We start from the raw sequence: 27,462 nt of genomic DNA, 5'->3' as shown, positions 1-27,462 counted from the left end.
AAGAAATAAACGCGAACACACGCAATTGGTAACCCAGTTCGGTGATAGAACACCTACGTCTGGGGGGCCTCGCACAGGGAAACGATCCATTACGAGAGATTAAATTACAGCAGGATTTACAACGACTCAACCTTCTATGCCTCTATAATTTTCCAACGACTCAACACTAGAGAAATGTTGAAAGCTAGATAACAATTAACTTTCTAAGTGTGAACCCCGACGAACACACTTACTCCCTTACAACGACAATACTTCAACTCGCGAAGAAGATAAACGAAATTACTTTGCTATCAACAAAGGTAAAAGTAAAGTAAGAAAGTATCAGAATATATAAATCAAGCTATGATGTTCTTTCTCTCCAAAAACGTGCTGCTCACCAACTGCTTGAATAAAAGCACGAAAAAGTCAAACCCTAGCTCCAAGATGATATGGGTTTTTATATGGGAGAAATCCAAAGTTTCCTTCTATGATAAGGACTCATCTTTGAAGCTTGAAGATATGGTTCGAAAATCTTCACTAACAAGGAAACAAAGATCCTCAAGATATGATCTTATCTTCAAGAGAAACTCTAAGTAAAATTCGCCGGCTTCGCGGTACCAGTTCTGGTAGCTCGTTTGGTATCGAAAACCAAAGCAACCAAAGAATAGAGTAACATACTCTAACAGTTTGTACTCTGATTTAAAGTTTAAATCAAACTTAGCACTTATAAATCTAACTCTATCACAATTTAAAAAAACACACAAACACGTCCAAATACGTTAAGCTCGGGTTTCATGGCGATTGGTCATCGTTGCGAATGTAATTTCAATAAAGAATACCTATCATAATTTTAATGTAATTGTGGTCATAATTAATTTATTTTTTAAATACAAATTATATAAAAAATAAATAAAAAAGAAAATTATAAACTAAGCTTTATTAAAAGTTAAGATTATAAATTATAACTATTACTTTTTAAAATGTCACGTTAATTGGAAATTAAATCAAAATGGTGATTGGAAAAGCAATCAGTTCTTCATAAAAATTATCATTTCATGGAGGGTGAATGAAAAGTAAACCAAAAGTCAACATCTGTAAATGATGAAAATTATGTCACGCCATGATTTATTCATGCTAGATGGAAGAAACGTATACTTGGTTTATTTTGAGTTTCTTATTATTTTTAATTTGGAATCCTGAATTTTGTCTGTGAAAAGTTTAAACCTTGTGTGATAAAATTAAGACACAAATCAAAGTACAATAACCATTTATTTTACTTTTACTTTCTTTTTTTTTTCTAAAAAAAGAGACAGCTATACACACCAGTACACCAATACAAAAATAAAAAAATAATTATAACCAAAAAGAAATAAAAAATGGACAACACACCTAAATATGATATTTTTCCCATAACGAGTAATATCTTGATTTAATGCATATATAATGGCCAACTAAACAATACGCATTTATTAACGGAAAAAATGAAGCAAATAGGAATAGCTTAACAATACGCATTTATTAACGTTATGGACTGGAGTAGTCACGGAGTCATACAATTACCAACTGCTTCCCGACAACCCACACCGCAGCCGTGACCGTCAAATTCAATTCAACCTTTCTCTCTCTCTCACATACACACACGCACGCACACTCACTACACACACAACACTGCACAAATGTGCATGTATTATACACTTGTGTGCATATATATCTCTGCTTAGTTTTACTTCTCTTGTGTCTTTTTCCTCTGACTGACACTCAGCACCAACATTCTGCCTTCACTGAATCACAATGCGCCAAAGTTGCTTCTTTTTTCCATCTACATGGAATTCTTGATCCATACGCTTTCTCCTTCGCGACCTGCTCAACTATTTCTGCAATGTGGATTTTCGGTGGATTCCTTCCATCTTTAAAGGTGGGTTTTGTAGATTTTGTCTGCATTTTAATTCTGCGATCCAGCCATTTCAGCTAAAGAGATTGAGTCAAACAATCTTTTTCATTTTTGCAGCTTTTATTGCTTTTCTTGTTCTGACCTTTTTCTTTGCCAGAGAAATTAAAGCCAGATTATGGGTTATGAGTTTTCTCATTTCCCCCCTTTTTTTGGTATCATGAGTTGGGTGCTTCGATTCTTGAGAATGTGGGTTTGAATTCTTGGAAATTGTTGTCTTAATCGCCTCTTTTTGGGCCTTGCTGCAGCCAGAATCAAGATTGCGTAGTGGAAGCTGCATAAAGATATAATTTTTGCCAATGGGGAGTTAATTCAGCTTTAAAAACTCATAAATTCATGAGAGTTTGAGGTGCAGTTTCTCTGAAAATTTAGAAATTGTTAGCGATCTGCTTGATTCTTGGGCTTATTCAAATCAGTCTGAGGTTGAGAGGTAGAATTTTTTTGAGGTAATTATCAAGAATGTCTTCATGGGAGCATTTTGGGGAAATTGCCAACATAGCCCAACTAGCGGGATTAGATGCGGTGAAGCTGATTGGAATGATAGTGAAGGCTGCCAACACAGCAAGAATGCACAAGCAGAACTGCAGGCAGTTTGCACGGCATCTGAAGCTGATTGGTAACTTGTTGGAGTCTCTGAAGATTTCGGAGATGAAGAAGTATCCAGAAACTCGAGAGCCGTTGGAGCAGCTGGAGGATGCATTGAGGAGGTCTTACATTCTGGTTAACAGTTGCCAGGATCGGAGTTACTTCTATCTGCTGGCCATGGGATGGAACATTGTCTATCAGTTCAGGAAGGCTCAGAATGAGATTGATCGATATTTGAAGATCATACCTCTCATTACCCTTGTTGATAATGCTCGTGTTCGGGTATCACTTCCCTTTTCCTCTCATTGTCCATTCATTATTTCATCACTAACATCACAACTTCTGTGTATGACGCCTCATGCTGTTTTTGTTTCCCAGCTTTATTTCTGGATTATATGCTAGATTTGTGTTTTCTGTCGCTGTATCGATAGAAAGCCTGATGTAACTCTACCTGAATATGGAAATGTATATGTAAAGTTGGTGTCATTGGTGAGCACTCTCTGGTAATAATGTGATAAAACCTTTGATGGGTGATTTTTTGGAATTTACTATTGGTCATTTTTCTTGGTTTAATCATGCTGTATGCTGGTTTCGTGCATAACTCTTTGATAGCGATAAATCCGTTTTATTTCATTGTCATTACCAAACTTTCTGCTGCATATGGAAATTCACCAGTTGGTTAAGGTTGAGAAGTCACTTTCAGAACAGATGTCTTCCCCAACAATATTTGTTAGGGTGGTTTGTAAGGCACCTAATATTAAGAAATTTTAACGTTAAAGTATCTGGCATGTTGGAGTTCGACATCGGGGAAAAGGAATCTAGATTGATGAAGGAATTCACAGTTAATTGGTAATCAATCAGCATTAAGGAGATAAAGTAATCTACTATTATTTAGAAATAAAATGCAATATGATTTTAGTACAACTCTATTTATTGTGGTCATTGCAAGCATATTTCTTGAGTCAGGAAAGTAAATTTACTGTATTATTTTGGGTAGATATCCTCACTAGTTCAGTACATAACGTGACTTGAAAACCCTTTCATTTGGGTAGTGCAAAGCATTTCAACTTGACTGTAAATTTCCATTGACCGAATAAATATTCCTGGAGAAAAGAATACCTATGCCGGTCAGTGATTGACGTTATATTAACCGGGATGTCTCTATCATAATGGGGCAGTTTAATACTCAGGACACAGAGTTTACTTTGATTGATGATAGTTAATGTCTATTTGATCTCGCAAATGGTGTTTGGTTGATGTGGCATTCAATTTTTTACACTTATAGGAACGGGTTGAAATGATTGAAATGGATCAACACGAGTATACACTTGATGAAGAGGATAGGAAGGTGCAAAATGTGATTCTCAAACGCGGACAATCACAACATGATGCCATTGTTTTGAAGAAAACCCTTTCTTGTTCCTACCCAAATATGCCTGTTGATGAGGCCATACGGAAGGAAAACCAGAAGCTTCAATTAGAACTGCAACATTCACAAGCTAATTTGGATGTTGGCCAGTGTGAAGTGATTCAGCATCTGCTTGAAGTTACTGAAACTGTTGCAGCTACTTCTTTGCCGGACAAAGGTTCGTTTGAGAAAGAATCAAAGGTTGAGGAGGCTTATGCAGATGTCAACAATGAAAAGCAACGTAGTTACTCTAACAACAGTGGAAAACCAGCACCTTCAAGGTTCCTTTTCTGTCCTGACAAAAATTGACTTCTCGTTTGCTGTCTGTAATTATGTTTATCCCATCAAGGATTGATTTAGCAACGTGAGATGCATGTAGCACTATGGATATTGGCATATATTTCCTAATCTTTTGCCATAAACCAGCATTCGTATTCTCCAGCTATGACCTTAATTTGATATGTATGTATGATTTGATTATTTATGCAATATGCATTTCAGCAAGCGATTACATATATATGCATTAAAGTTCAACATCCTCCTCGAACAATTTTACCTACATTTCTGTTATTGTTTACAGGAACACATCTTCTGTTTCCTCTACACATGAGTTGCTCTCGTCTAAAGGTTCACATGATGAATGGCATTCAGATTTACTTGGCTGCTGTTCAGAACCTCTTCTTTGTATGTTTCTCCTTGTCTGCTTGCTCTTTTATGTGGTCGTCGTGTGTAATGTATTTTGCTTTCGCTTGTTGCCAAATCCTTGTACAATCATATATTTAGTGTATCCAAATTCAAGTATAAAAAAGTAATTGGAATTCTGATTCAATGGTAAGGCAAATCAAGAGTGACAGTAAAATTTGCTAAAAGAACCCTGTTTATTTTGTTATCTGAAGCTTCTTTTGGTTGGATAAATGAAGATCTGCAATTTTGAGGAAACTATGCAATCACATTAAAGCAAAATGATCGTAATGACAGAAATTCAATGGGGCAATTCTTATTTTCTTAGCACCTCTGCACCTGTAAGAACGACGAGATCAATTTCTAGCCAGATAGGTTAATCAACCAAACCTGTTTCAGAAGGGTGGAGATTGACCTCTCCGACTCTATTAAGGAAGTTACAGTGAGAACTGAGAAGGGTTCATACAAATGAGTTGAAAACCAATTTATACATTTGTAGTGTCATTATATTTGTCGTATAGCACAGTTGGCAGCACGAGATGTTTGGTGGTCTTTCATCTATTATTTGTTTTGCTTAAATATCACTTTTTCTTATCTTTGCTAAAAAAATTTATGCTCCTATTCATCCTTATTCTCATATGTATGCTGAGTTAGCTTTCGGAATCTGCAGGCATAAAAACCTTGTTTTTTCCTTGTGGCACATTGTCAAGAATTGCTTCAGTGGCAGCTAATAGACACATATGTAAGTTGTTCGTATCAATCTGCAATAATTGCATCTATTTAGAATCTGTGTAGATTTTGCTTTGAGCAAGCGACTCGTTTTAGGCTGCAATGTCATAGAACCCAATGCAATCTTTTAACTGAACACTTGACTACTTGAGTTTGTCACCATTTTGGTTAAAATTTAAAAGGTTTCCTATGCCTTGTGGTGGCATCTTCAATGTTATTCTACTCATAATTTGTGGTGAAAAGAATTGAATGTAGGAATATGCATGGTGGATTCTTAATTAATGAAGTAAAAGAAATATTAGAAGCCATATCCTTCAATCACAACCTAAAATCTAATCTCAAATAATTATAATGCTAGTTTAGGACACCCTTTGTTCATCCTAACACCATACATTTTGGTAAGTTATACTGGCGATGCTTGCACCAAATATCTTCTCAGAAAAGTTGGGAAATTATGACCGTGATTCAGGTTGATCACATTTGTGTTCCTGCAATCATTTCTCGGAGTACTTTTTATAGTTTTGTTATATTGAATGTTAGAAAGAGATGATACTTCAATGAATAAGGTAAACTGTTAGGGTTGTAAATGGGTCAAGCTACTCAAATCTTGACCAAATAAAAGTTTGTTCTTGCTCGTTCAGTGAAGCTCGTTAACTAAAGGAGTCAAGCTTGAGCTTGACACTACTCTTCTCGTTAGCTCGTGAGTAAGCTCATTAAGTGAGCTAGCTTGAAGATACAAAATTACGAATTTAATTTAACTTATTCTTTTATACTGTTAGATTGTAGTAAATACATTAAATATTTAATTCATATTATTTTTATAATAAAATGATGAATTTAGGTAAAAAAAATTAGAATAAATATTTTTTGAAATTATTAATATTTAACTTCGATTCTAAATTTAGAGATCTCGTGAGCCTTGAAGTGTTCGATAATAAAACTAGAACTCGTCTCCATGATAAACGAGTAAAGCTTGAGCTTAGCACTATTCGGCTCTGCTCAACTTGATTACACCTCTAACCAACTGATGTTACCAGTCTTCCAATCTTACACTCACTTATGATAACTTTAGTTGCTTACGTGATTTGTTGGTTTCAGTTCCCGCCTTTCTGTAATAATGCTTTCGATCTGCAGCCGCTGCAGAGACATGCAACGACCTGATGGCGTATTCTTTAATACTGTCGTGCTGCTGCTACACTTGTTGCATCAGAAGGAAACTCCGGAAAGTACTCAACATCAAGGTAACTGCTCTCTATCCTCGCATTGCAATTTATTTTGACTGTGCTGTAAGAATTTCACACTTATCCGATTATAAAGTAAAATCAAGATAGTCGAACATTACATAACGAAGTCCTTGAGCTGCAAACTCTTACTTACACGCTAAACAAGTAAAACCATGTATTTGCATGCAAACCGAGAATCAACTCAAATCATATATTGACTATTAAAACACAAATTGAGGGATTGTCACTCACAACTTGCAGTGGGGGAGCCAACTAAGTAGGAGGAGGGGGCTTAAGCCCCCGCCAAAAATTAAAAAAAAAAACGAAAAAAAAAAACTTTTTTCATTATCCTTACAAAACATGTAATTGTTGGTATTTGTGTGGATCTGTGTGAAAGCCCCCCTCACCAATGATTTATTTTCTGTGACTGTGTCTCTGCCTATGCCCCTATGGTCACAAGACAACATGCATTTTTGTATATCTGCAGGGAGGCTTAGTTGATGATTTTCTGTCGCATCTGATGTGCTGCTGCTGTGCCCTTGTCCAAGAATGGCGTGAAGTCGAGGGTCGTGAAGTTAAAGGTAGCAAATCATTGATAAAAAAACTGGGAAACGTTGTAGAATCGCCTTTAGGATTGAATCAAACTCAAGTAACGTGATCATTGATCAAAATTTGCAGGTGTCGAGAAAACGGAAACAAATCCACCAGCTATACAATACATAGAATACTAGTCGATCAGGGTGTGTGAAAAGGCTGCGTTTTTCGGATCGTGTGTGTATGAAGGCAAAAACTTAAACTTGTATGAATTAGAACCTCCTATTGTACAGGTAAATGGAATTTGCAGCCAAATATGGTATTGGTAGATGTTATCTGCAGTTGGATTTGTTTCTAGTTGTGCTTCATTTCACCATTCTGTACAGTGCTTATTTCAACATTACATGTTACTAATTCTTTCCGCTCATAGAATTTCTAGTTAGACTTTGATGTTACAACTATTTTTATTTTTTTTAACCCTCAGTTTTTTATGTTACCTCCAGGATTTTATTATTATTATTATTATTATTATTATTATTATTATTATTATTATTATTATTATTATTATTATTATTATTATTATTATGTGGTTTGCTACCACACTAGTATTACTGGCGCGCGATGCACGGAGGGTACGTCTATCAATATAGCTCACTCTACAAGAAATTAATACTAATTCACTATAATATAAAAATTCATGTACAACCAATGACGTCTTGTTCTAATGGCAAAGCTATGTCACTCAAAGACTATCATTTGCAAGAGGTCTTGGGTTCATATATAAAAGATAAATAATTCAAGAATAAATTAATAATAACATCTTATCATAAATTTTGAGAAATAGATCTTGTCTTTTGTTAATGGTCATAACATAGGACGTAAGTAAATGACAATGTTGAAGTTTGTTGAAACTTGAATAATAACTTTAAATTAGATGGAACTCATGATAATCTAGGTATCATTACTTTGGATTTCTTGCATTATATGATTTTTCAAATAATTCCTCATACCCACAGCAAATAATAGTAAATTGAAATAACTTTACATAAGATATTATAATTAAAGAATATATAATAAGGTAAAATCTATTAAAACTAACTTTCAAATATAAATTATTATACTTGTGTGTAATTATATACATGAATATACCAAATTTATTGTCCAATAAAAATTTATACAAAATATATTTTAAAATATTTGTATTTCTTATTACAATACAATTTTCAGATTTAAGCAAATCAAGTACATTTTTACGAATTACGAATAGAAGATGTGGTGAAACATCGAACAAAATTTACTTTCCTTTTTATTAAAATCAATATTCTTCAAACACAAAAACTTGGGTGAAACTAGTTGCACTGTCCAATTGGGTTGACCCGCATTTGAAATAGTGTTATTTATACGGTTAGGATAATAATATGGATTTAACTTAGGGTACAGATCATGATTTAAGTGAGGGTGTAACCCGGTTGCATTCAATACCACATCTTTTTCAAATTCGTAGCCATATAAATTTTACTATTCTTGCTACTAGTGCGTAATCGTTTAAATTCAACGAAAAATTATTTTAAATTATAATTTAAATTATACTCTCTTCGTCCCAACGAAGATTTTACATATTTCTTTTTGGGCCGTCCCAACGAAGATGCTACATTTCTAAATAAGGAATTTTAATTGCAGAATTACAACTAATTAATCACTCTCTTATTACCTCATATCTCCTACTTTATCACTTTACTAGTACGACCATCCGTACGTTGCACGGCGAAATCGAAATTAAATGATAGAGTGAATTTTTAAAATGGCCACTTTCATATTGTAAAGATAAAAAATGTCCACTAAAATAAAAAACATAAAAAATGTCCACTGTTACCAAAATACCCTTCACATTAAAAATTAAAAAAATGTCCACTTTACATCAACCCTTTAAAAAATCCCGTAATTCACAACCAGTGTGAATTCACAACTAAAAGTTTTTTGTTGTGAATTCACACTGGTTGTGAATTCACAATCGAATTCACAATCAAAATTTTTTGGTTGCGAATTCACAACCTAAATTTAATTCACAGCTATAATTTTTTGGTTGTGAATTCACAACCAGTCAAATTCACAACCAAAATTAAATTCACAACCAGATTTATGTTGGTTGTGAATTCACAATCAGTCGAATTTACAACCAGAATTTAATTCACAACCAGAATTTATTTTGTTTGTGAATTCAAGTAGTTGTAAATTTAAGTTTTTAAAACTTGAATTCACAATTAAAACTATAATTTATTTTGGTTGTGAATTTATAGATTTGGTTGTAAATTCAAGAATATTAAGTTATGAGTTCATCGAGCTAGTTGTGAATTCAAGAATATTAACTTGTGAGTTCATCGAGCTAGTTGTGAATTCAAGAACATTAAGTTGTGAATTCATCGAGCTTGTTGTGAATTCATAGATCTAGTTGTGAATTTGAAAACATTAAGTTCTGAATTCATAGATCTAGTTGTGAATTCAAGAAAATTACGTTGTGAATTCAAGAACATTAAATCTTCAGCGAAGCTCCTAACAGCCAATTCAAGATCTTCTAGCATCGCAACTGAACATATGCCACTACAATTTGTAACGAGATTGAAAAAGATAACAAACAACTCGACATTTCAGAATTTAATTCACAACCAGAATTTATTTTGGTTGTGAATTCAAGTTTTAGTTGTGAATTCATAGATCTCGTTATGAATTCAAGAATATTAAGTTGTGAATTCATCGAGTTGGTTGTGAATTCATAGATTTAATTGTGAATTGAAGAACACACCCTTAATGAAATCGACACTCCACTTAAAAAATTTCGAATATTGAAAAGTAAGATCAGAGAAAACTTTACTTTTTGTTCTTTTATTATTTCCCACAAAGTGCAGAAGTAAAAGAGCTGCCGAAACTGTGAAAATCAGCTCATCCATACCCAAACTCTTAAGACTTTAGATCAACAAATCAAGCCACATTAACAATTTTGTAAAATGTGATGCCCGAATTCACGGAGAGAGAAAAACCAAACAAACACCTCCAATCCATTCCGTTATTCCAGATTCAGCATTTAAGCACAACAGATCACTCAATAAACTCACATAAATCTCACAAAATCACATCCACAGCCAGCCAATCTAGATCTATTCACGTCTCTCCGGTAATCAGACCGGATCTGCTTTGACCGGATCTGCCCAGCTGCTGCAGCCACCCACCGCCGTCCGACCCCATCCTCTATTGCCTGCGCCAGATCTGCCGTTCAGTGGGCAGCTCACGGCCGCGACAGATCTGCCCAGCCGTTGCAACGACTCCGGCGAGGCGAATTGGAATTCAGGGGTGGGGTGGACTCGAATTCAGGTGTCAGAGGAGGCGCTGATGTAGGCGAACGGAGGGGGAGGCTTCCGAGGGAGCGTCGAAACAGGGAGGCGGCGCGTCGGACCGGGGAAGGCGGAGCGTCGGACCAGGGGCGGAGCAACGTTGCTGCGTGCGCGGCTCCCTCCGTCTCAGAACAGCAGTGTAGCGGTGGTGGTGGGCGGCAACTGTGGAGCGGCGGCAAGGGCGAGAAGGAGAGGAAGAGGGAGAGAGAGAGAGAGAGAGAGAAATGAGTGGCCATTGTTTTAAATTTAAAGTAAGGGGTATTTCTGTCTTTTCAATCAAAAAGTGGACAGTTTTTATTATTTTTATCTTAATGGACAATTTTTATCTTTACAATATGAAAGTGGATAGTTTTATATATTAACTCTAAATGATATGTTTAAATATATATATATATATATAAATATTAAATAGAAATAAAATATAATAAATGTAAAATATGGTTTAAAAATAAAATACTAATTACTCAATAAAATTTTGAATTTAAAAACGTAATTTTCAATTATGTATAAAGTGTAATGATAATTATTGTTATTAAATTATTTTAAATTATTTGATAATGAAAATTAATGTTACAAATTATTATTATAGAGCATTTCACATAATAATAATAATAATAATAATAATAATAATAATAAATAAATAAATAAATATTTTCATTCACAAACATAAATTAAAAGTTGTAAATTTTAACAAATAAAAAGAAAATAAAATATTTTAAAATTTTAGTAACCTGTTCGTTTTAAATTCATTTTTAATAATTTTTATGCCATATTAAAGATTTTCTGACGAACTTAATCTTAAGATGCACATTGAATATTTTTTTTTATAAATTAAATTTGACCATGTTTAGAAAAGAATTAAAATTATAAAAAAAGAAAAGAGAAAAAAAATAGTTAAAAAATTGATGGGAGAAGAGAGATAAAAAATGGATGGAGAAAACTCCTCTTTTATAGATTATATAAATTACATTTTCTTTTATACTTTATCACTTTTATAGTACATACTTAAAACACTAATCTACAACTCCTTAAATCCGGTGCTAAAAAAAATGTATCATCTTGGCTGGGACGGTGGGAGTATTATATAATTTTTATATAATATAATTATTTATATATAAATTATTTTTAAAATTGTTTAATTTGAGGCAATAGAATTCAAATTCTATTAATCTCAACCATATTCTTTAATTAAATGTTAATTTTTTACTTGAATAATAGATTTACCCTTTTACAATTACAACCCTTTAAACACTACTTTTATACATGATCTCACCATTAAATAATTTTTTATCAATTTTTATTAAAACTCGTGTCGTTCTCCTTGTGACAAACTTTTAAGGGATTGAGGGAGTATAAATTTTCATTTAATGAAGTTTTAAAAATGGTTGACGTGAGATTGAAGATTTTAGAAAAATCAAAAGAAAAAAATATGCAAATTTGATGGATGATATGATGGAGGGATTGATTTGCCACATTTGTTGTCAATTGTATATAAACGATATTTTTATTGATTTATACAAATTGTTTACATTGACGAATAAGAATTAAGTTAATACCTCATCTGACATCTGAGCATCATCTCATCTGAATCATGTATGATTAGATCATCATTTAAAGCTCGAAAGACGACATCTGACTCTTGAATACCAAACATTTGAATATCATCTCGTCTAGATCTACTTTGGCGCCGAAAACGGGCACCACACCAATTCGTTATGTGTGGGTGATGAGTTTCCATTGATGCAGAGCCAATTTCAATATACTTATTGGAGGGTCCCATTGGCGTGCATCCAGTAGGAATTGAACCGACGAATTTGCCAATTATGAGTTGGGCGCTTTAACCATTCAACCATAGCTCACCCTCGCGGGATCGCGACCATTTGTCCCGGCCATTGTAGCACGTGTGTCGCCCAGGGCATAAGGGGCATGATGACTTGACGTCATTGAAATACTGTATCTAACTTTTATGCATCAATCTTTCGAGCATAACTATCTAGGGCTTTAAAGATCTTAATTGAAATTTGAATATCATTTCATTTGGAACTTGAAAGATCAAAGATGACTTGTGAGATTATATCATCAGCAGCTTGTAAAATCATAACTAACTTTCAAAAATCATCTTGTATGGAGTTTGAAAAATTATGACAGATTTTTGTGTATTATTTCATTTGTAGCTTGAAAATATCATAACTGAGTTTCGAACATCATCTCGTTTGGAGTTTTAATGAACAAAATTAACTTGTGAACATCATCTTATTTGAAGTTTTGAAAGACCATAACTAAATTTTGAGAATAATCTCGTGTGAAGCTTGAGAAAATTGATGTGAGATACAAATTATAGTACTCCCTCCGTCCCGGCCAAGACGCTACATTTACCTTTCGGCACGGGATTTAAGGAGTTGTAGATTAATGTTTTAAGTGTGTAATAATAAAGTGATAAAGTAGGAGGGAGAAAGTGATAAAATAAGAAAGAGAAGGTAATAAAGTGATAAACTAGGAGAGAGAAAGTGATAAAGTAAGAAAGAGAAGATAATAAAGTGATAAAGTAGGAGAGAGAATATAATAAAGAAATACTTAATTAATGTTAATTAAGTGATTAAAATTTTTTATTTTTGCCAAATATAGAAATGTAGCATCTTCGTTGGGACGGCCCAAAAAGGAATATGTAGCATCTTGGGCGGGACGGAGGGAGTATTAATTTTTTTAGAATTTTAATTGGTAAATTTACATAAAAAATCATTGTTGTATAAGATATTTTATTTTATGGTCAAATTAAATTCAAGAAATAATTTATTTAATCACAACATTTATTTTTTAAAATTAAATTAATTATATTATTTATCAACCAAATAAATTTTATCAAATTAAATCGACAAAGGAATTCAAATTGTATTAATCTCAATCATTTCGCCAATTAAATGTAGATTTTTAGTTTTGAGTGTAAGAACTTCCTCTCATATAAGTTTTATTTTAGTGAAATCTCATAAAAAATTGATGCGCGATGAGATGATTTATAAATTCTTCACTCGATGGAGATTGTTATAAGTTTGATGCGGGATTAAATATTTCAAATATATTTTAACATTATATCATCTATTCTATTTTATCTAAATTTTTCCTTTATGCATTACTAATTTCATAATAATAATAATAATAATAATAATAATAATAATAATAATAATAATAATAATAATAATTATTATTATTATTATTATTATTATTATTATTATTATTCCAATTTTGACTGTAATAGACGAAATTGGAACAAATAAAGCTTATAGTTGTGAAATATATATATTTTTCTTTACGATACAAATAAAATGTATGAATATATTTTATAGAAAACAAAAGTAAAAATTTAATTATTTTGTTATTTTGTTTTAAAGTAATCAGTTTATAAAAATAGTGTCTTACTATGCAGACATGTACACGTTTTTTTTATTTTATAATTTATATATATATATATATATATATATATATATGTACATGTCTCAATTCAAATTTAAATTTAATTTAAAGTTTATTTTCTTAAAAATTGAGAAGATAAATATATTTTCCTCGATTTCGGTTTGTTTGGTATACAAGGAAATTAGTAATACACTATTTTTATAAACTTAGAAATAAAAATAAAAATAAAAATTTAGAAACGCGAGCTACGCGACATGTACATTTTACAATCTATCAATTATATAATGGAATACATTTTGGAGAGCCCACAACAATTCTCTCGCCTATGTGGCGCTCTCAAAAGTCTCTATTTCAATTTATCTAATTCACATCTTACGCCTCAATTCTCAAGCTTACACTTCAAATCTCAAGCTTTGCAAATCTATTTTAAATAATTACCGTTACAAAATTAGATTAGCAAATTCTTCTCAAATCTATTTCCAGCTGCCTGCAAATCTCATGCTCAATCACCGTTACAAACTTAGCAATTGATCTTCAAATTCTTCTCAAATCTCTTTCAATCCCTCTGCAAATCGTTCTCAAATTCAATCTCTCGATCCCTCTCAAATCTATCTCCACCCGTGTGCAAATCATTCTCAAATCTCATCTCCCATCGTCTGCAAATCCTTATCACAACAATTGATGTGCTAATATCTATCCACCACAGATACATCCCGATTGGAAATTATGATTTGGTGCTTCACCTCCCCCGCCTGATATCGGAACCTATTTTTGCGGATACATCCCAATTGAAAATCAGGATTTGGTGCTCCACCTCCCCCGCCTGATTTCGTAACCTATTTTTCAAGGTACGTGCTTGATTGTCTCTATGATGATAAATTCTCCATTAATTTCATCTCATGTTAATAATATATAGAATTGCGAGATGGATCTCCCGAGCTTGGCTTTGATCCTACAGGGTGCACTCAGCACCAATCCTAACCAACAGAGGGCCGCTGGAGAAAGTCTCAATCAAAATCAGGTTCTGTTTTCTATTGCGGTTTTCATTGATTGTGATTGTTTTTTAAAATTAAGTATTATTTTGGTTAGAAGATTGTAGGAGCTATGATGAGCTCGGTGGCAATTTACTTTCACAGTTTGCATGAATGATGATTGATGCTTGTGTTGCTGAAATTTAGTGAGTAATAAGTCTTATGTATCTTTGGTGTACCTTTTGCAGATTCAGTATGCACCCTAGCATTTGGTGAGGTTGTTGTATATCATAGTAGAAGTCAGCTGCAATTTAGAGGTTAGACAAGTCGCTAGCATTATCTTCAATAATTTCATTGCTAAATATTGGGCTTCTCATGATGCAGGTAAATTTAGGAATTCATGGCGAAAAAGTTATATCGTTTAAATCTTTTCTTGTCAGGAGTACTGTTTTTGGTTTCAGATTATTGGGAAACATGAAAATAGTGGATGGACGAGTTAAATTGAATTTTTAATTTCCAATTATTTTTTGAAGTAGTGGTTTGATATCTTGGCCAAGAAATTTGTGATACAACTTTCCTACTAAAGTAAGAGATTATAAAACTTGTATCTATATGTCTGTCTGTAAGACCACACACAATGCTCAAGGATTGGAATTCTTCAGAGAGTTCCATCTAAAGTAAGAGTTATAATGTCATTCAGATCTGCCCTGAGCATTTGCAGCTCCTTCTTCCTGGAGATTTACTGCACACATTAGTAGTTTTCTCTTGTCTATCTCTCAGGAGCTGGCATTGTTCTTTCTAACGAAGAAAACTGATACTTTTAGATAAAAATCTATTTGTGCTAGCCAAATTATGTTTATGCTTTCATGAACTTCTATTTGATACTAAAAGAATTATTGTTTAGGTTCCACCAATTTTAAGGTATCATTACCTTTTTCTACTCTACAATTGCTCTTTTATGTTTCTAGAATATATCTAAGTTACTGCTCTTTTATGTATCTAGAGTAAGTGGGGTAAAGTCCACATAATGATGACAATGATGCTGAAGCAAAAGAAAATGATGCTGAAACATGAGAAAATTCAAGGTAAACTATTTGTAATTTGTTTATTTCTTGAAGATACAGTTGCTAAAAGTTAAAGATTACCAATTTCCATGGTGTATGGATAGGATTCGTCTCTTTGGAATCTCGGAAGACAATGCTCAAGAAAGAACAAGCAATGGATGCACGTGCTTTAGTGGCAGGATTTGAGATGGACTACATATATGATCTTGTATCTTTCAGTGATGCTTTTGGAGCTCTCCGTTAAGGTAAAAATAATTTTTCATGGATTTCGTATGATGAAGTGTGATACTGGATTGCAGTGAGACCTGATTTTCTTTTTTTTTTTCTTTTTTCTTTTTATTGATGATCTGAAAACATAGTTCACAATATCAGTTCCCCATTTTAAGGTCTTCTTTTATCTGTCAATTAGAAAAATGTGAATATTATTACTTAGCTCTTGCCTTTTAGAAGTAAAGATAAGGAAAAAATCTCACTTGCAACGAAATGGACCTAATACATCATCTCTAAGAAAAATTCATTTTTTACCATGTTTGGCCATAGGAAAGTCCCCTGTGGCTTGCAAATTCTGAAACCACTCTTTAGCCTTTGTATCATCTTTGCTGGATTCTCCTCTAACTGTAATGTTTTGTCCTCATCAGCTGCAGTTAATGCATCTTGAATTTGCCGTTGTTTGCTCTTGCTCTCTCTCTCTCCACTACAGAGATAAGTGACTCGGCGAAGGAGCCTTATGAAGAATACGAGGATGAAGTAACCAACGTCCAAGATAATAGTGAATGGGATAGAATAAGTATTATAGATTGTTGAAATTACTTCCTATCATTTTTTTAGCAAGTTCTGTATTATAAGCCAAATAATGTCTTTTTTATAATAGTGCTTTATTAAAAGTTATTGCATTATAATATATATATATATATATATATATATATATATATATATATCAGTTGAAGTTCTATTAATTCAAGTAAAAAAATAGAATAAATATATAATAATTAATTTTCGGTTGATCAAATATACTCCTAACTAAAACTGAAAAGGCCATAAAAAAGCACATGAATGTTTTTGGCAAACAAAGTAATTATTTTAGTGACATTTTCTTGTATTTATGTAAAATTTGTGAAAAAACACAAATTTCATAGAACTCGATGGGTGAATCACTTTTGTCTAAGATCAAAACATATCAAAATTTTAATCAAAATTAGTGAAAAAAATACGAATTTAGTTAATTATAAATCAGAACGCATGTCCTTTCTAAAACATTTTTGCTTTTGAACTAATTTAGTTTTTGAACTTTTGTCTTAAGGCTCGCGTCACGGCTTTGGCGTTGTGATTTAAGTATTCACTCGAGAAATATTTTATATTTTAATTCAATTATCATATTTTGACAATAAAAAAATAATTTTAACTGAATATATTTGAGTTGAATATGTTTTTTAAAAAAATCACAATAATAAAATGAGTTGTTGTCAGAAAATACTCATAGTTTGCCAATTTTCTGATTTATAACATGATTTTATAATTTGACCAAAAAATACACAAGTTAGAAGTGGTTTGCCAAACTCAAAACTCAATTTTGGCTCCAAATAATATGATGCTCACAAGTTAGAAGTGATTTGTCAAACTTCAAACAAGATGATGCTCAAAACTAAATTCTGGTCCTTTAAGCTTTAAATGAGATAATATTTAGCATTCAGTTGCGGTCTTTCAAGCTCCAAACGAGTGATACTTGGAACTCAGCTCCGATCTGTTAAACTATGGACGAGATGATGCTTACAAGTCAATTATAGTCTTTCAAAGTCCACACAAGATGATGCTCACAAGCCAATTATAGTTTTACGAGTATTTTGGCTCCAAATAATATGATACTCACAAATTAGAAGTGGTTTTGTCAAGCTCCAAATAAAATGATGCTCATAACTTAATTATGACATTTGTAGTTTCAAATGAGATCATGCTTAGCACTCAACTCCGGTCTTTCAAGCTCCAAATGAGTGATGCTTATTGCTTAGAACTCAAGTCCGGTCTATCAGACTATAGACCAGATGATGCTCATAACTTTAGTTATGGTATTTAAAGTTCCACACGAGATGATGCTCACAAGTCAATTATGGTCTTACGGGCTCCGAATGAGATGTTGCTCACAAGTCAGGTTAATTATAGTTTTTCTCCCGATTGAATTGTGTAATCTGGTGAAGACATTAGAACGTGGGTAGATTTAGAATTTAGGGAAATAAGTGGGTTTGACCTAAAATCTGAAAAATTAGAATTTAATAGGAAAAGAAAGTGTAATTTCCTACATAACTGTCACATCAAATTTTTTTTTTCGGCGCGTATATGTGGCGTTTCCGGCATCCACGTCATTTTTACGTTTGGTGGTTGACTGACCATGTGCAATTCCAGATTTAAAAAAAAAGGAAAGGTTATATATTGTGAGGCAGATTTTAAAGGTGATGTGCAATTCCAAAAAATGGGGAAAGATAATGTATTTAGGGGAAATTACCCCAAAATTAAGCGAAAATTGTTGATATTAGTATAGCTTGAATTGTATCACTAATTTATTTTGATCAAATAAAATTAAAATTAAGAAATAACTTATGTAATGACCATTTCATATGTTATAATTATAGACAATGTATAATGATATTACGATATAAAGTGGTTGTCCGTCGAATTTCGACGGGTTACACACTAGTTAGTTTTAAAGCATTTCTAATTTCCTTATTTTGATTATTTATTTATTATTCCCATCTTTTATTTTTGAGGGAAATTATTCCCATCTTTGGTTTTAACTATTTTTTGCTAAGTTGGGGGTTTGCTAATTAGTTGAAGAATTTTGTCCGTCACAGTGCGCGTGTGTGTGAGAGAGAGAAGGATGATCACTGACGGAGTTGTAGAAGACGAAGAAAAATGGCTGTCAGCTGGGATCGCCGGCCTGCAACAGAATGCCTTCTACATGCATCGCGCTCTCGTACTTGCATCTTTGTGATTCTTTCATCTTATTTGCCCGATTCACTTAAACCCTAGTTTCTGAATTGCAATTGCTTTTCAATTTTTAGGATTCGAACAATTTGAAGGATGCTCTCAAGTACTCCGCTCAGATGCTCTCGGAGCTCCGCACTTCGAGGCTCTCCCCTCACAAATACTACGAACTTTGTGTGTAACTGAATATTGACTGTCTTCTGTTGCATTTAATTTTGTTAGTTTTATTTCCCTCGAAACTATATTGAATTTCTGTTTGGTGTATAGATATGAGGGCTTTTGATGAATTGAGGAAATTGGAAATCTTCTTCAAGGAGGAGACTAGTCGTGGTTGCTCCATTGTTGAGCTCTATGAGCTCGTGCAGCATGCAGGAAACATCTTGCCAAGACTGTAAGGGGTCATTTATATATTTATTTTTCTTATATGTATTAATGTGCCAAAAAAAATAATCCGGGTTTACTTGATTATGTCCCTTGGATGTTAAATTGCACTCTTGGATCCGCATTACTGCTTGTAGAGTAGGAACTTAGAAGCCCTATGCTGACAGAAAGAATCAAAATAGATTTCTGTAGGACTGTCAACTGAAAGATATGCTTTCTTTTCCTTCTCAATTTCTTGTATGTGCTTTCTTTGGGAATATTCCAATCACTTGATGATTGTTTCATATTGAAAATTTGTTCCAAAGATTACATTCTACCCATGGTACCCCCGCAACATATGGTTTGTAAAGGTTTGAGTAGTTAATCACTGTCACTCAAAGATTTGTCTATAGTACATTTGTACATGCGCATGCCAGAGTTGACCACCCTTATTAATTTTGGTTTTCCTTTTCTTAGATATCTGCTCTGTACTGTTGGCTCTGTCTACATAAAGTCGAAAGAAGCTCCAGCAAAGGATGTTCTCAAAGATCTGGTGGAAATGTGTCGGGGGATCCAACATCCTCTGCGTGGTCTTTTTCTAAGGAGCTACCTATCTCAAGTCAGTAGGGATAAATTGCCGGACATTGGATCTGAATATGAGGGGTAAGGATATAATGTCACTGTCTACTTTTTCTGTCAATCTAGACCAATGAAACAGTTCGATTTCTGTTAATTATTATCAAATATGTAGCTCATAGAAAATATGGTGGCTAGCATGAAGTTTCTTATGTGGTTATTTGCAATTAATGTTATATGAATGAGTAAAGAAACCAGTAGCTGAGCATATCTCTTTCAGTTTTATTATCAATGTCTTAAATAGAGAAGGTTTGTATCCTGAATAATACTTTAGGTGTCATTGACTCATTGTTTTGGAAATTTAGGGTTTAATAGTTTAATTTTAGGGATTAAGTCTTCATTATAGGGTTTGAAATGTATTGAGGCTTGTTTGCATGTGTGTTTTTTTGCACATGTTTGTACTAAGAATATTGAATTCTCATAACACTCACCAATATGTTTTTGAAAAATATTTCGCATCCACATAAATCTGAACATGCACTCTAAGTATCTCATTACTTATGGTGGTACTTCATTTCTTTATTTTTATTCCTCAGCTGATTTCTACCATTAGTGCGGTGCTATTATTGATGTAATCATATTCTCCAGCACTCCTAATAAGACTTCATCTGCTAAACATTCCTTTTCTCTGATAGAGATGCTGATACTGTTATGGATGCTGTTGAGTTTGTGCTCCAAAATTTCACAGAAATGAACAAACTTTGGGTTAGAATGCAACACCAGGTAAGATCAGAATTGATGAAGTCTGGGAGCTATTCTCATTAACTGATGCCATCTGTTTTACGAAAAAAAAAAGAACTGATCCAGGAGGTGATTGTTTCAAATGTGGCCAGTTGTTTTGTCTTGATTTTAGAATGACCTATATTATTCTTACTGTGATTTCTGGCTTTCAATGTGACATTGTTTGTTTGCAGGGACCTGCTAGGGAAAAGGATAAGAGGGGAAAAGAAAGGGGTGAGCTACGAGATCTGGTAAACATCCTCATCTAATTAATAGTTCTCTGTATCAATGGTTGTCTGTACTCGCTGAGTTCTTTTTTCTTTTTCTTTTTTCATTTATTTTGGTTAGGTTGGTAAGAACCTTCATGTTCTCAGCCAGATTGAGGGCGTTGATCTTGAAATGTACAAAGAAATTGTGCTTCCCAGAGTGTTGGAGCAAGTAAGTGTTGCTTGTGCTAGACTGTATATTACTAATTTTCTGCTAATATTTTGATGTTACGCACCTTGGGCTTCAGGTTGTCAACTGCAAGGATGAACTTGCCCAATATTACTTGATGGATTGCATAATTCAAGTCTTCCCAGATGAATACCACTTGCAGACTCTTGAAACCTTATTGAATGCCTGCCCTCAACTTCAGGTAGGTGGATTCCATGCTTGATATGGAGGACTCCTCGGCACCTAAAAGTTGGAGTTTCATTCTACATATCCACTGGTGTTCTGGACTAGTGATTGTGTTTTTTGCTGTTCAAAACTTGTATAACATTGTTTTACTGCAGGCTTCTGTTGATGTAAAAACAGTGCTTTCTCGACTAATGGAAAGACTTTCAAATTATGCTGCTTCTGGTCCAGAAGTAAGTAATTGAGAACTTCAGAAAAGTTAGCGTGATATATTGTGGCTCTGCCTCATGAGTTTCATGCTGCAGGTGTTACCTGAATTTTTTCAAGTAGAAGCTTTTGCAAAACTGAATAATGCCATTGGCAAGGTAATCTATTTAGTTTCCACTTGAAGTACAAAGTCTAAGTAAAAAATTATACCTACAGTATGTGATGCATCTTATTAATATATTATGGTGATGGTGATGCCTGATTCTTCTAATGGAGCTTAGATTTCTTAATGTTACTTATGATTCTTGTTTTATTCACCGTCACATTGCAGCTGATATTGGTGATAAATTTTTAGTGGTAAGCATGAGGTTCTGCCAATTATGCTGCTACTTAGTTTCCCCGGGCTTGATTTGGCATTTGGGACCTGCTTTTATATTAATATATGAGTGCTTGTGAGGCCAGCATTAAGTTATTCCACTTTTACTTCAATATCTGCTTGTACTTGCCTTCTGCTTTACGCAAGTTTGATATCCAGACCCCCCTTCCTCCATCTTTTTTTGAGTTTTACCTAGTCAATCAACTGTCTACTGGATGCAGGTGATAGAAGCGCAAGAAAATATGCCTATTGCTGGAGTTGTTACTTTATACGCGTCTCTTTTGACATTTACTCTACAAGTACATCCTGATCGGCTTGATTATGTTGACCAAATTCTGGTATGTTTCTTGTAGCTGGTAATGATATCTCCTAGGATTAGTTTAGGTCCATTATCCAGTTTTATCAGTTGTCTAATCCTTTTAGCATGATTGTTTGGCAATTATTGAAAAATCATATTCTCTTTGCATCAACGATTTTGGTATGTGTAAGTTGCAGTCTTTTTTGCAGTAGTCTGAAGTGGATTTATCATGAGAGAAGTAAACTCGTTATTATGTTTATCGGATAGAAATCATAGAACGTATAAAGGAAGTCACTTTTTAATGTACCTCCTGTCCTTCTAAGGAAAAAAATAGTTAATAATCTAAATCATACCTATCAACTGGTAGCTAGGTTTTCTTGTTCAAGAGCTGTAAAGTAAAGAAGTCTGAAAAAGTTGGTCATGAGGATACTTTTAAATCCATTAACTCATATGTGCAGAACATAAGAAGCTGCTACAATTATTGATCATCTTCACTCTATAAAAGGCTACCTGGCTGTTTTGCTTCCGCACTAGTCTTTGTAGATTCGATTATGACTTTCCTGATGGTTGACGCATGGAATGGGAGGGACTCTTTGTTGGTTTTTATACGTCATGTGCTGATATTACTAAGCAGATACACAACACATTTTCCTGCAGGGAGCATGCGTGAAGAAACTTTCTGGAAGAGAAAAGCTTGATGATAGCAAAGCAACAAAACAGATTGTTGCACTTTTAAGTGCTCCACTTGAGAAGTATAAGGATATAGACACTGCATTGAAGCTGTCTAATTATCCCCGCATCATGGAGTGTTTAAATGATGGAACACATAAAGAGATGGCCAATGTCATTGTACAAAATATAATGAAAAACAAGACTTGCATATCAACTGCTGAGAAAGTATGTATTTCCAGAATTTACTTCCATTGGTAAAGGGATTGCTCCTTTTCTGACCTTCAGTTATTGTTCTTATAGGTGGATGCGTTATTTGAATTGATAAAGGGGCTCATCAGAGATCTTGATGGAGATACTCATGATGAGGTGAGTTTGGAGATGATTTCTATCAATTTATATTTGCTTTAGCTAACAGATAATTTTTTTCTCCCGAATTTTATAATTTTCCTTCTAAATCGGTCAATATGCATTTCATTCTTGATGATTTTATTTTTCCTTGTTTTCTTAGCTCGATGAGGACTTCATAGAGGAACAGAATTCTGTTGCGCGTCTTATTCAAATGCTGCACAGTGATGATCCGGAAGAAATGTTGAAGGTATTCATAATGTTTATTCTTGATAAAGTTGAAAGGTGCTACAATTTTATTATTTAAGTGATCCTTTTCTTTTCCATTGGCAACATTGTTTGGCTTTGTTTCTGATTTTGCTCGTTTACCAGGCAACATGATCATGCAATTTTGATCTCATTCTCAATTGTATGCTGTATAAGTTAGTATCTGTTTCTTGACATTGGAAATTCTACTTGTTATGCCAATTTCACAGTATCTGGTTCTATTTGGGAAAGATCTCTCTTCCTCTCCTTTTCTTTCAATTTTCACTCTTCATTAGTATAGTTTGGAATTACGATTTCTTAGGTTTGTGATTTTGTAGTCTGTACGCATAAAAATTTGATTAGCAACTATGTGATCTTGTTTGACCCTTCTAGACAGGAGTCTACTGTGAACAAACCTTGTTTGACCTAATCAGAAACTTTGTTGCTCTAGGAAAAAAATTCATAATGTGACTAGTATTTGCCTGATCATCCACTAGCATCAAGATCTAAGTTCTAACTGGAATGCATGTTTTGTACCATTTTGAGACATCTTGGATTTGATCTTTTTCATGTATGATTTAAGATAAACTGTTATAAGTATTAACTGTCTGGTGACAAATACTTCGCATCCTAATAATAAAAAAAGATTGACAATTGATGTACGTTCCGCATGAATGAATCTAGCATGAAGATATAAACAAGGTGCTCTCTGGAGGGTTTGCATAATGAATCTTTTGGATGAATTTGTGTTGCTCATTTTGGATTTCTGGTCTTTCCTATAACTGATATCGTCTCAGTTTAATTCCAAGATTTATGATATTGTACTGGTTGTGTCCGATATTAGTATCAAATCTTGTATACACGTGTCTCTGATTGGGCATGATGCAGCTTTTGAGAACCAGCATTAAATGTTGCAATATTGCATTCCATGTGATTTTCTTGCAAAATTTTTGTATGGCGAGATTGTAGTTGATTGATAATTTTGAATAACAAATTAACTTGATTAATTCCATATAGTGTGCCAACACTATTAGCAAAATTACATGCCTGAGTCGCAGTTCCTATGTCATTTGAATTTGTTGTTTTTCCTTCACGCTCTTATGTTTCTGTCACTTTAACTTTGTATTGGCTCTTCAATATTACCATGGTTACATGTGTTTATCAGAAAATGATATTTCTGCTGTATACATTTATAGATTACAGTTCATTTGGCCTTAAGCTGAGTGTAGATCATTTCTTTCTTTCATTCCAGGTTATCCAAACTGTGAGGAAGCACATTTTGACTGGAGGACGAAAGAGGCTCCCTTATACTGTTCCTCCACTTATATTCAGTTCTCTACTGGTATTTCCCCGTTTTTGCTATTCTAATCAGTTTTCTATTGGAGCTTGATCCTTCTGAGTGTAAAGATTAAAATTTGTCTGAAAATTATCATGGCCTCACGAGTAAGGATTAGTATAGTCATTCATGGTTGCAGCTGCATAAGCATTCACAATCTTAATCCAAATCTGAGATATTTAGTTGTATGTTTACATAAAAGCAACTTACACCAACTGATGTGTTCTGTCCAAAAATTCACAAGAAAGTTTCTTTTGTCCCTACATGTATATGTCTCATTAATACTGTGGTTTTATGCAAGACCACTGCAACTACCTGTACAATAAGTGTATTTTGAGGCATATGTGGAGCGAAGTTGAGACTTGCATTTATGCCTAGTTGCCTACACTCAATTAGGTCATATAAAAATATGTGCTTGTGAATCCATGAATACATCTTGTAACTATATCTCTCCTTCTCGCTGCCGCGTAGATTGTATAGGTAGAGAAGAGGGGTGGGTGTGGGGGGGGGGGGGTTCACCTGATTACGAGTCTTCAGGGTTTATTTGGTACTTAAAAGATACTGCATGAGAATGAGTTGGAAGTGGCAATAGTAGAGCTAAGTCAATTTACAGATGTTAATAGGTTGATGCATAGTTCTGACCTTCATTCTAAAAAATGTAATTGACTACAACCCGTCACCACATCCGAACCAAGGGGGATATGCTTTTCAGGATTCCCTGAAATTAAGGGGTTAAGGTTGCTCTATTTGATGATGATTGTCATGTCTGCAGCTGGTACGTCGACTGGAGAGACAAGATGAAAGTGTGTCTGGTGATGAGGCGCCTACAACACCAAAGAAGATCTTTCAATTAGTGACACAGGTATGAATAATTTTAAGTTGCTTAGAGATTTTCATTTTGAGCCTTTAACATTAATTTTCTAGTGCAACCTCTTCGTTATAGTTTTCCTTGATATCATCTTTTTTTTTTTTGGTAGACAATTGAAGCCCTGACAAGCATTCCAGTTCCTGAACTGGCTCTGGGATTATATTTGCAATGTGCTGAGGTACTTAAACCTGAAATGTGAAAACTTAGGTGAAGTATTGCATTTTGACTGACAAGTAGTCTCTGATTTGTGGATTCTCAGGCAGCAAATGAATGTGACCTTGAACCTGTAGCATATGAATTTTTTACCCAAGCTTATATTTTGTATGAAGAAGAAATTACGGTAACCTTTCAGTTTCCGGACGTCACATTCTTTGACAAATAGCAATAATTCTGTTAGTCTGCCTCGGATGTTTATACTCTTTACTTTTTGCCTGATTTTGTTTCCGTAGGATTCGAAAACTCAGGTGACTTCCATACACTTAATAATAGGGACACTTCAAAGGATGCATGTCTTTGGTGTTGAAAATAGAGATGCATTGACACACAAGGCCACAGGGGTAAATTATTGTAAGCCTTATATAATCATATTATAGAAATGCTATGTTGATCCATAATAACCACGGGATATATGGAGCTGTTCTATTTCATCCTATATAGCAGATCTTTCTAGTTGTACTCTAAGAATGAACCTGACTTTTCATCTTTAATAATCCTTAGTATTCTGCAAAGCTGTTAAAGAAACCCGACCAGTGTAGAGCTGTTTATGCTTGCTCACACCTGTTCTGGCTTGATGACCACGATAGTATCAGAGATGGAGAAAGGTACTACTTTTTAGCAAGTTGGGATAGCTATAACACGCCCCAAATCCATTTGGAAGAAATACGATAATTAAATTTCTCATTCTTATGTGCTAGCTAAATGTTTTGCTTTAGGGTCTTGCTTTGCCTGAAGCGCGCATTAAGAATCGCAAATGCTGTTCAACAAATGGCAAACGCAACTAGAGGCAGCAGCGGATCAGCTTTGCTCTTTATAGAGATACTAAACAAGTGATGAACACTACCAATCCTGTTTGCCTATTTCACACTATTTTCTCATTATATTTCTGAGAATATTCATTGCCTGTTCATGTTAATATAGGTATCTCTACTTCTACGAGAAAGGGGTCTCGCAGATTACTGTTGAGTCGATTCAGGACCTAATAAAATTGATCAGAAATGAGATGCAAGGTGATGCTTCACCATCAGATCCAGCGGCAGACGCCTTTCTTGCAAGTACATTACGGTATATACAGTTCCAGAAGGACAAAGGTGGTGCCGTGGGGGATAAATACATGCTCATTACGGATTAGTTTCGTCTCAAATCTTCAGAACCAGGTTTTACTGGAGCCAACCGGAGAATGTCGCTGGTTGATTCTGGTTTTGAGCCACTTAAAGACGAGGAGAACGCGTGTTTTTGAGCCAAATGAAGGGTTTGACTGACTCCGATTTTAACTTCTCGGGAGCACTGCTATAGAAAGTGTTGATAAGTGTAGTAAATTCTTGATTCAGTAGCTGACAACGTTTGAGGTGTTATGTCTGTTGTTAAAAATTACTTTTAATAAGAAAGTGCTTCATAATTCGTCTGTAATTTTTCACTTCCCCCTACTTGTACCGCTGCTGTTTAGACAAGGCAATGAGAGAGAGAGAGAGAGGTATGTATACTTTTGAGTGCAGCCAGACATACAAATACGAGTTTTGTATTTATTGATTTATACTCTTTTTTGGCAATTTGTACTCTCTTTTCCTCATAAGATTCATTTAAGTAATAGAAGAGATGATTTTTTTTTTTTGATAAATTTACAATATTAAATAAAGAAATTAAACGGTCACGCCACATATTGTGAAGGTTT

General features: G+C 33.9%; 4 protein-coding genes across 6 annotated transcripts in view; 3 read left to right on the top strand and 1 right to left on the bottom strand.

Moving 5' to 3' along the window:
- The window catches only part of LOC131001633 (uncharacterized), a 465,975-nt gene that overhangs the window by 13,628 nt on the left and 424,885 nt on the right, over positions 1-27,462 (top strand). The window lies entirely within an intron of this gene.
- Positions 1-27,462, bottom strand: part of LOC131001564 (MLO-like protein 4) — a 182,515-nt gene that overhangs the window by 76,273 nt on the left and 78,780 nt on the right. The gene's annotated exons all lie outside the window — the stretch shown is intronic.
- On the top strand, positions 1,007-7,545 carry LOC131001601 (protein MID1-COMPLEMENTING ACTIVITY 1). 2 transcript variants are annotated; one of them, XM_057928110.1, is made up of 8 exons: positions 1,007-1,894; positions 2,180-2,794; positions 3,798-4,201; positions 4,501-4,604; positions 5,272-5,343; positions 6,465-6,571; positions 7,041-7,134; positions 7,232-7,545. In XM_057928110.1, the coding sequence occupies exons 2-8, from the start codon at positions 2,387-2,389 to the stop codon at positions 7,282-7,284; spliced, it is 1,242 nt and encodes a 413-aa protein (XP_057784093.1). In that variant the 5' UTR covers positions 1,007-1,894; positions 2,180-2,386; the 3' UTR covers positions 7,285-7,545. The 2 variants fall into 2 exon arrangements, with proteins under 2 accessions (XP_057784093.1, XP_057784092.1); XM_057928109.1 differs by having other exon boundaries at positions 2,176-2,794.
- On the top strand, positions 18,639-27,340 carry LOC131001541 (vacuolar protein sorting-associated protein 35A-like). Of its 2 annotated transcripts, XM_057927995.1 has the most exons (22): positions 18,639-18,881; positions 18,970-19,066; positions 19,160-19,283; positions 19,730-19,915; positions 20,524-20,611; positions 20,803-20,859; positions 20,957-21,046; positions 21,123-21,245; positions 21,385-21,459; positions 21,532-21,591; positions 22,031-22,147; positions 22,765-23,004; positions 23,080-23,145; positions 23,288-23,374; positions 24,623-24,712; positions 25,479-25,568; positions 25,684-25,752; positions 25,834-25,914; positions 26,024-26,131; positions 26,292-26,395; positions 26,507-26,620; positions 26,712-27,340. In XM_057927995.1, exons 1-22 carry the CDS (start codon positions 18,786-18,788, stop codon positions 26,920-26,922), a joined length of 2,373 nt encoding a protein of 790 aa, XP_057783978.1. In that variant the 5' UTR covers positions 18,639-18,785; the 3' UTR covers positions 26,923-27,340. The 2 variants fall into 2 exon arrangements, 1 of the variants encoding a protein (XP_057783978.1); XR_009093965.1 differs by lacking the exon at positions 26,712-27,340 and having other exon boundaries at positions 26,024-26,141.

Source organism: Salvia miltiorrhiza, chromosome 8 (genome assembly GCF_028751815.1).
Source record: "Salvia miltiorrhiza cultivar Shanhuang (shh) chromosome 8, IMPLAD_Smil_shh, whole genome shotgun sequence".
Lineage (NCBI taxonomy): Eukaryota > Viridiplantae > Streptophyta > Magnoliopsida > Lamiales > Lamiaceae > Salvia > Salvia miltiorrhiza.
Note: the sequence above shows the minus strand (reverse complement) of the source record. Positions and strands in the feature narration are given on the sequence as shown.

What these genes read in the sequence shown, in the direction of transcription:
- LOC131001601 (XM_057928110.1), top strand. Translation starts at nt 2,387, where the DNA reads ATGTCTTCATGGGAGCATTTTGGGGAAATTGCCAACATAGCCCAACTA. An exon ending in GGAAAACCAGCACCTTCAAG is followed by an intron (nt 4,202 to 4,500) that starts GTTCCTTTTCTG and finishes TATTGTTTACAG; the next exon opens with GAACACATCTTCTGTTTCCT. An exon ending in CTGTTCAGAACCTCTTCTTT is followed by an intron (nt 4,605 to 5,271) that starts GTATGTTTCTCC and finishes CGGAATCTGCAG; the next exon opens with GCATAAAAACCTTGTTTTTT.
- LOC131001541 (XM_057927995.1), top strand. Translation starts at nt 18,786, where the DNA reads ATGATCACTGACGGAGTTGTAGAAGACGAAGAAAAATGGCTGTCAGCT. An exon ending in TGAATAATGCCATTGGCAAG is followed by an intron (nt 21,592 to 22,030) that starts GTAATCTATTTA and finishes TACTGGATGCAG; the next exon opens with GTGATAGAAGCGCAAGAAAA. An exon ending in TGACACACAAGGCCACAGGG is followed by an intron (nt 26,132 to 26,291) that starts GTAAATTATTGT and finishes AATAATCCTTAG; the next exon opens with TATTCTGCAAAGCTGTTAAA.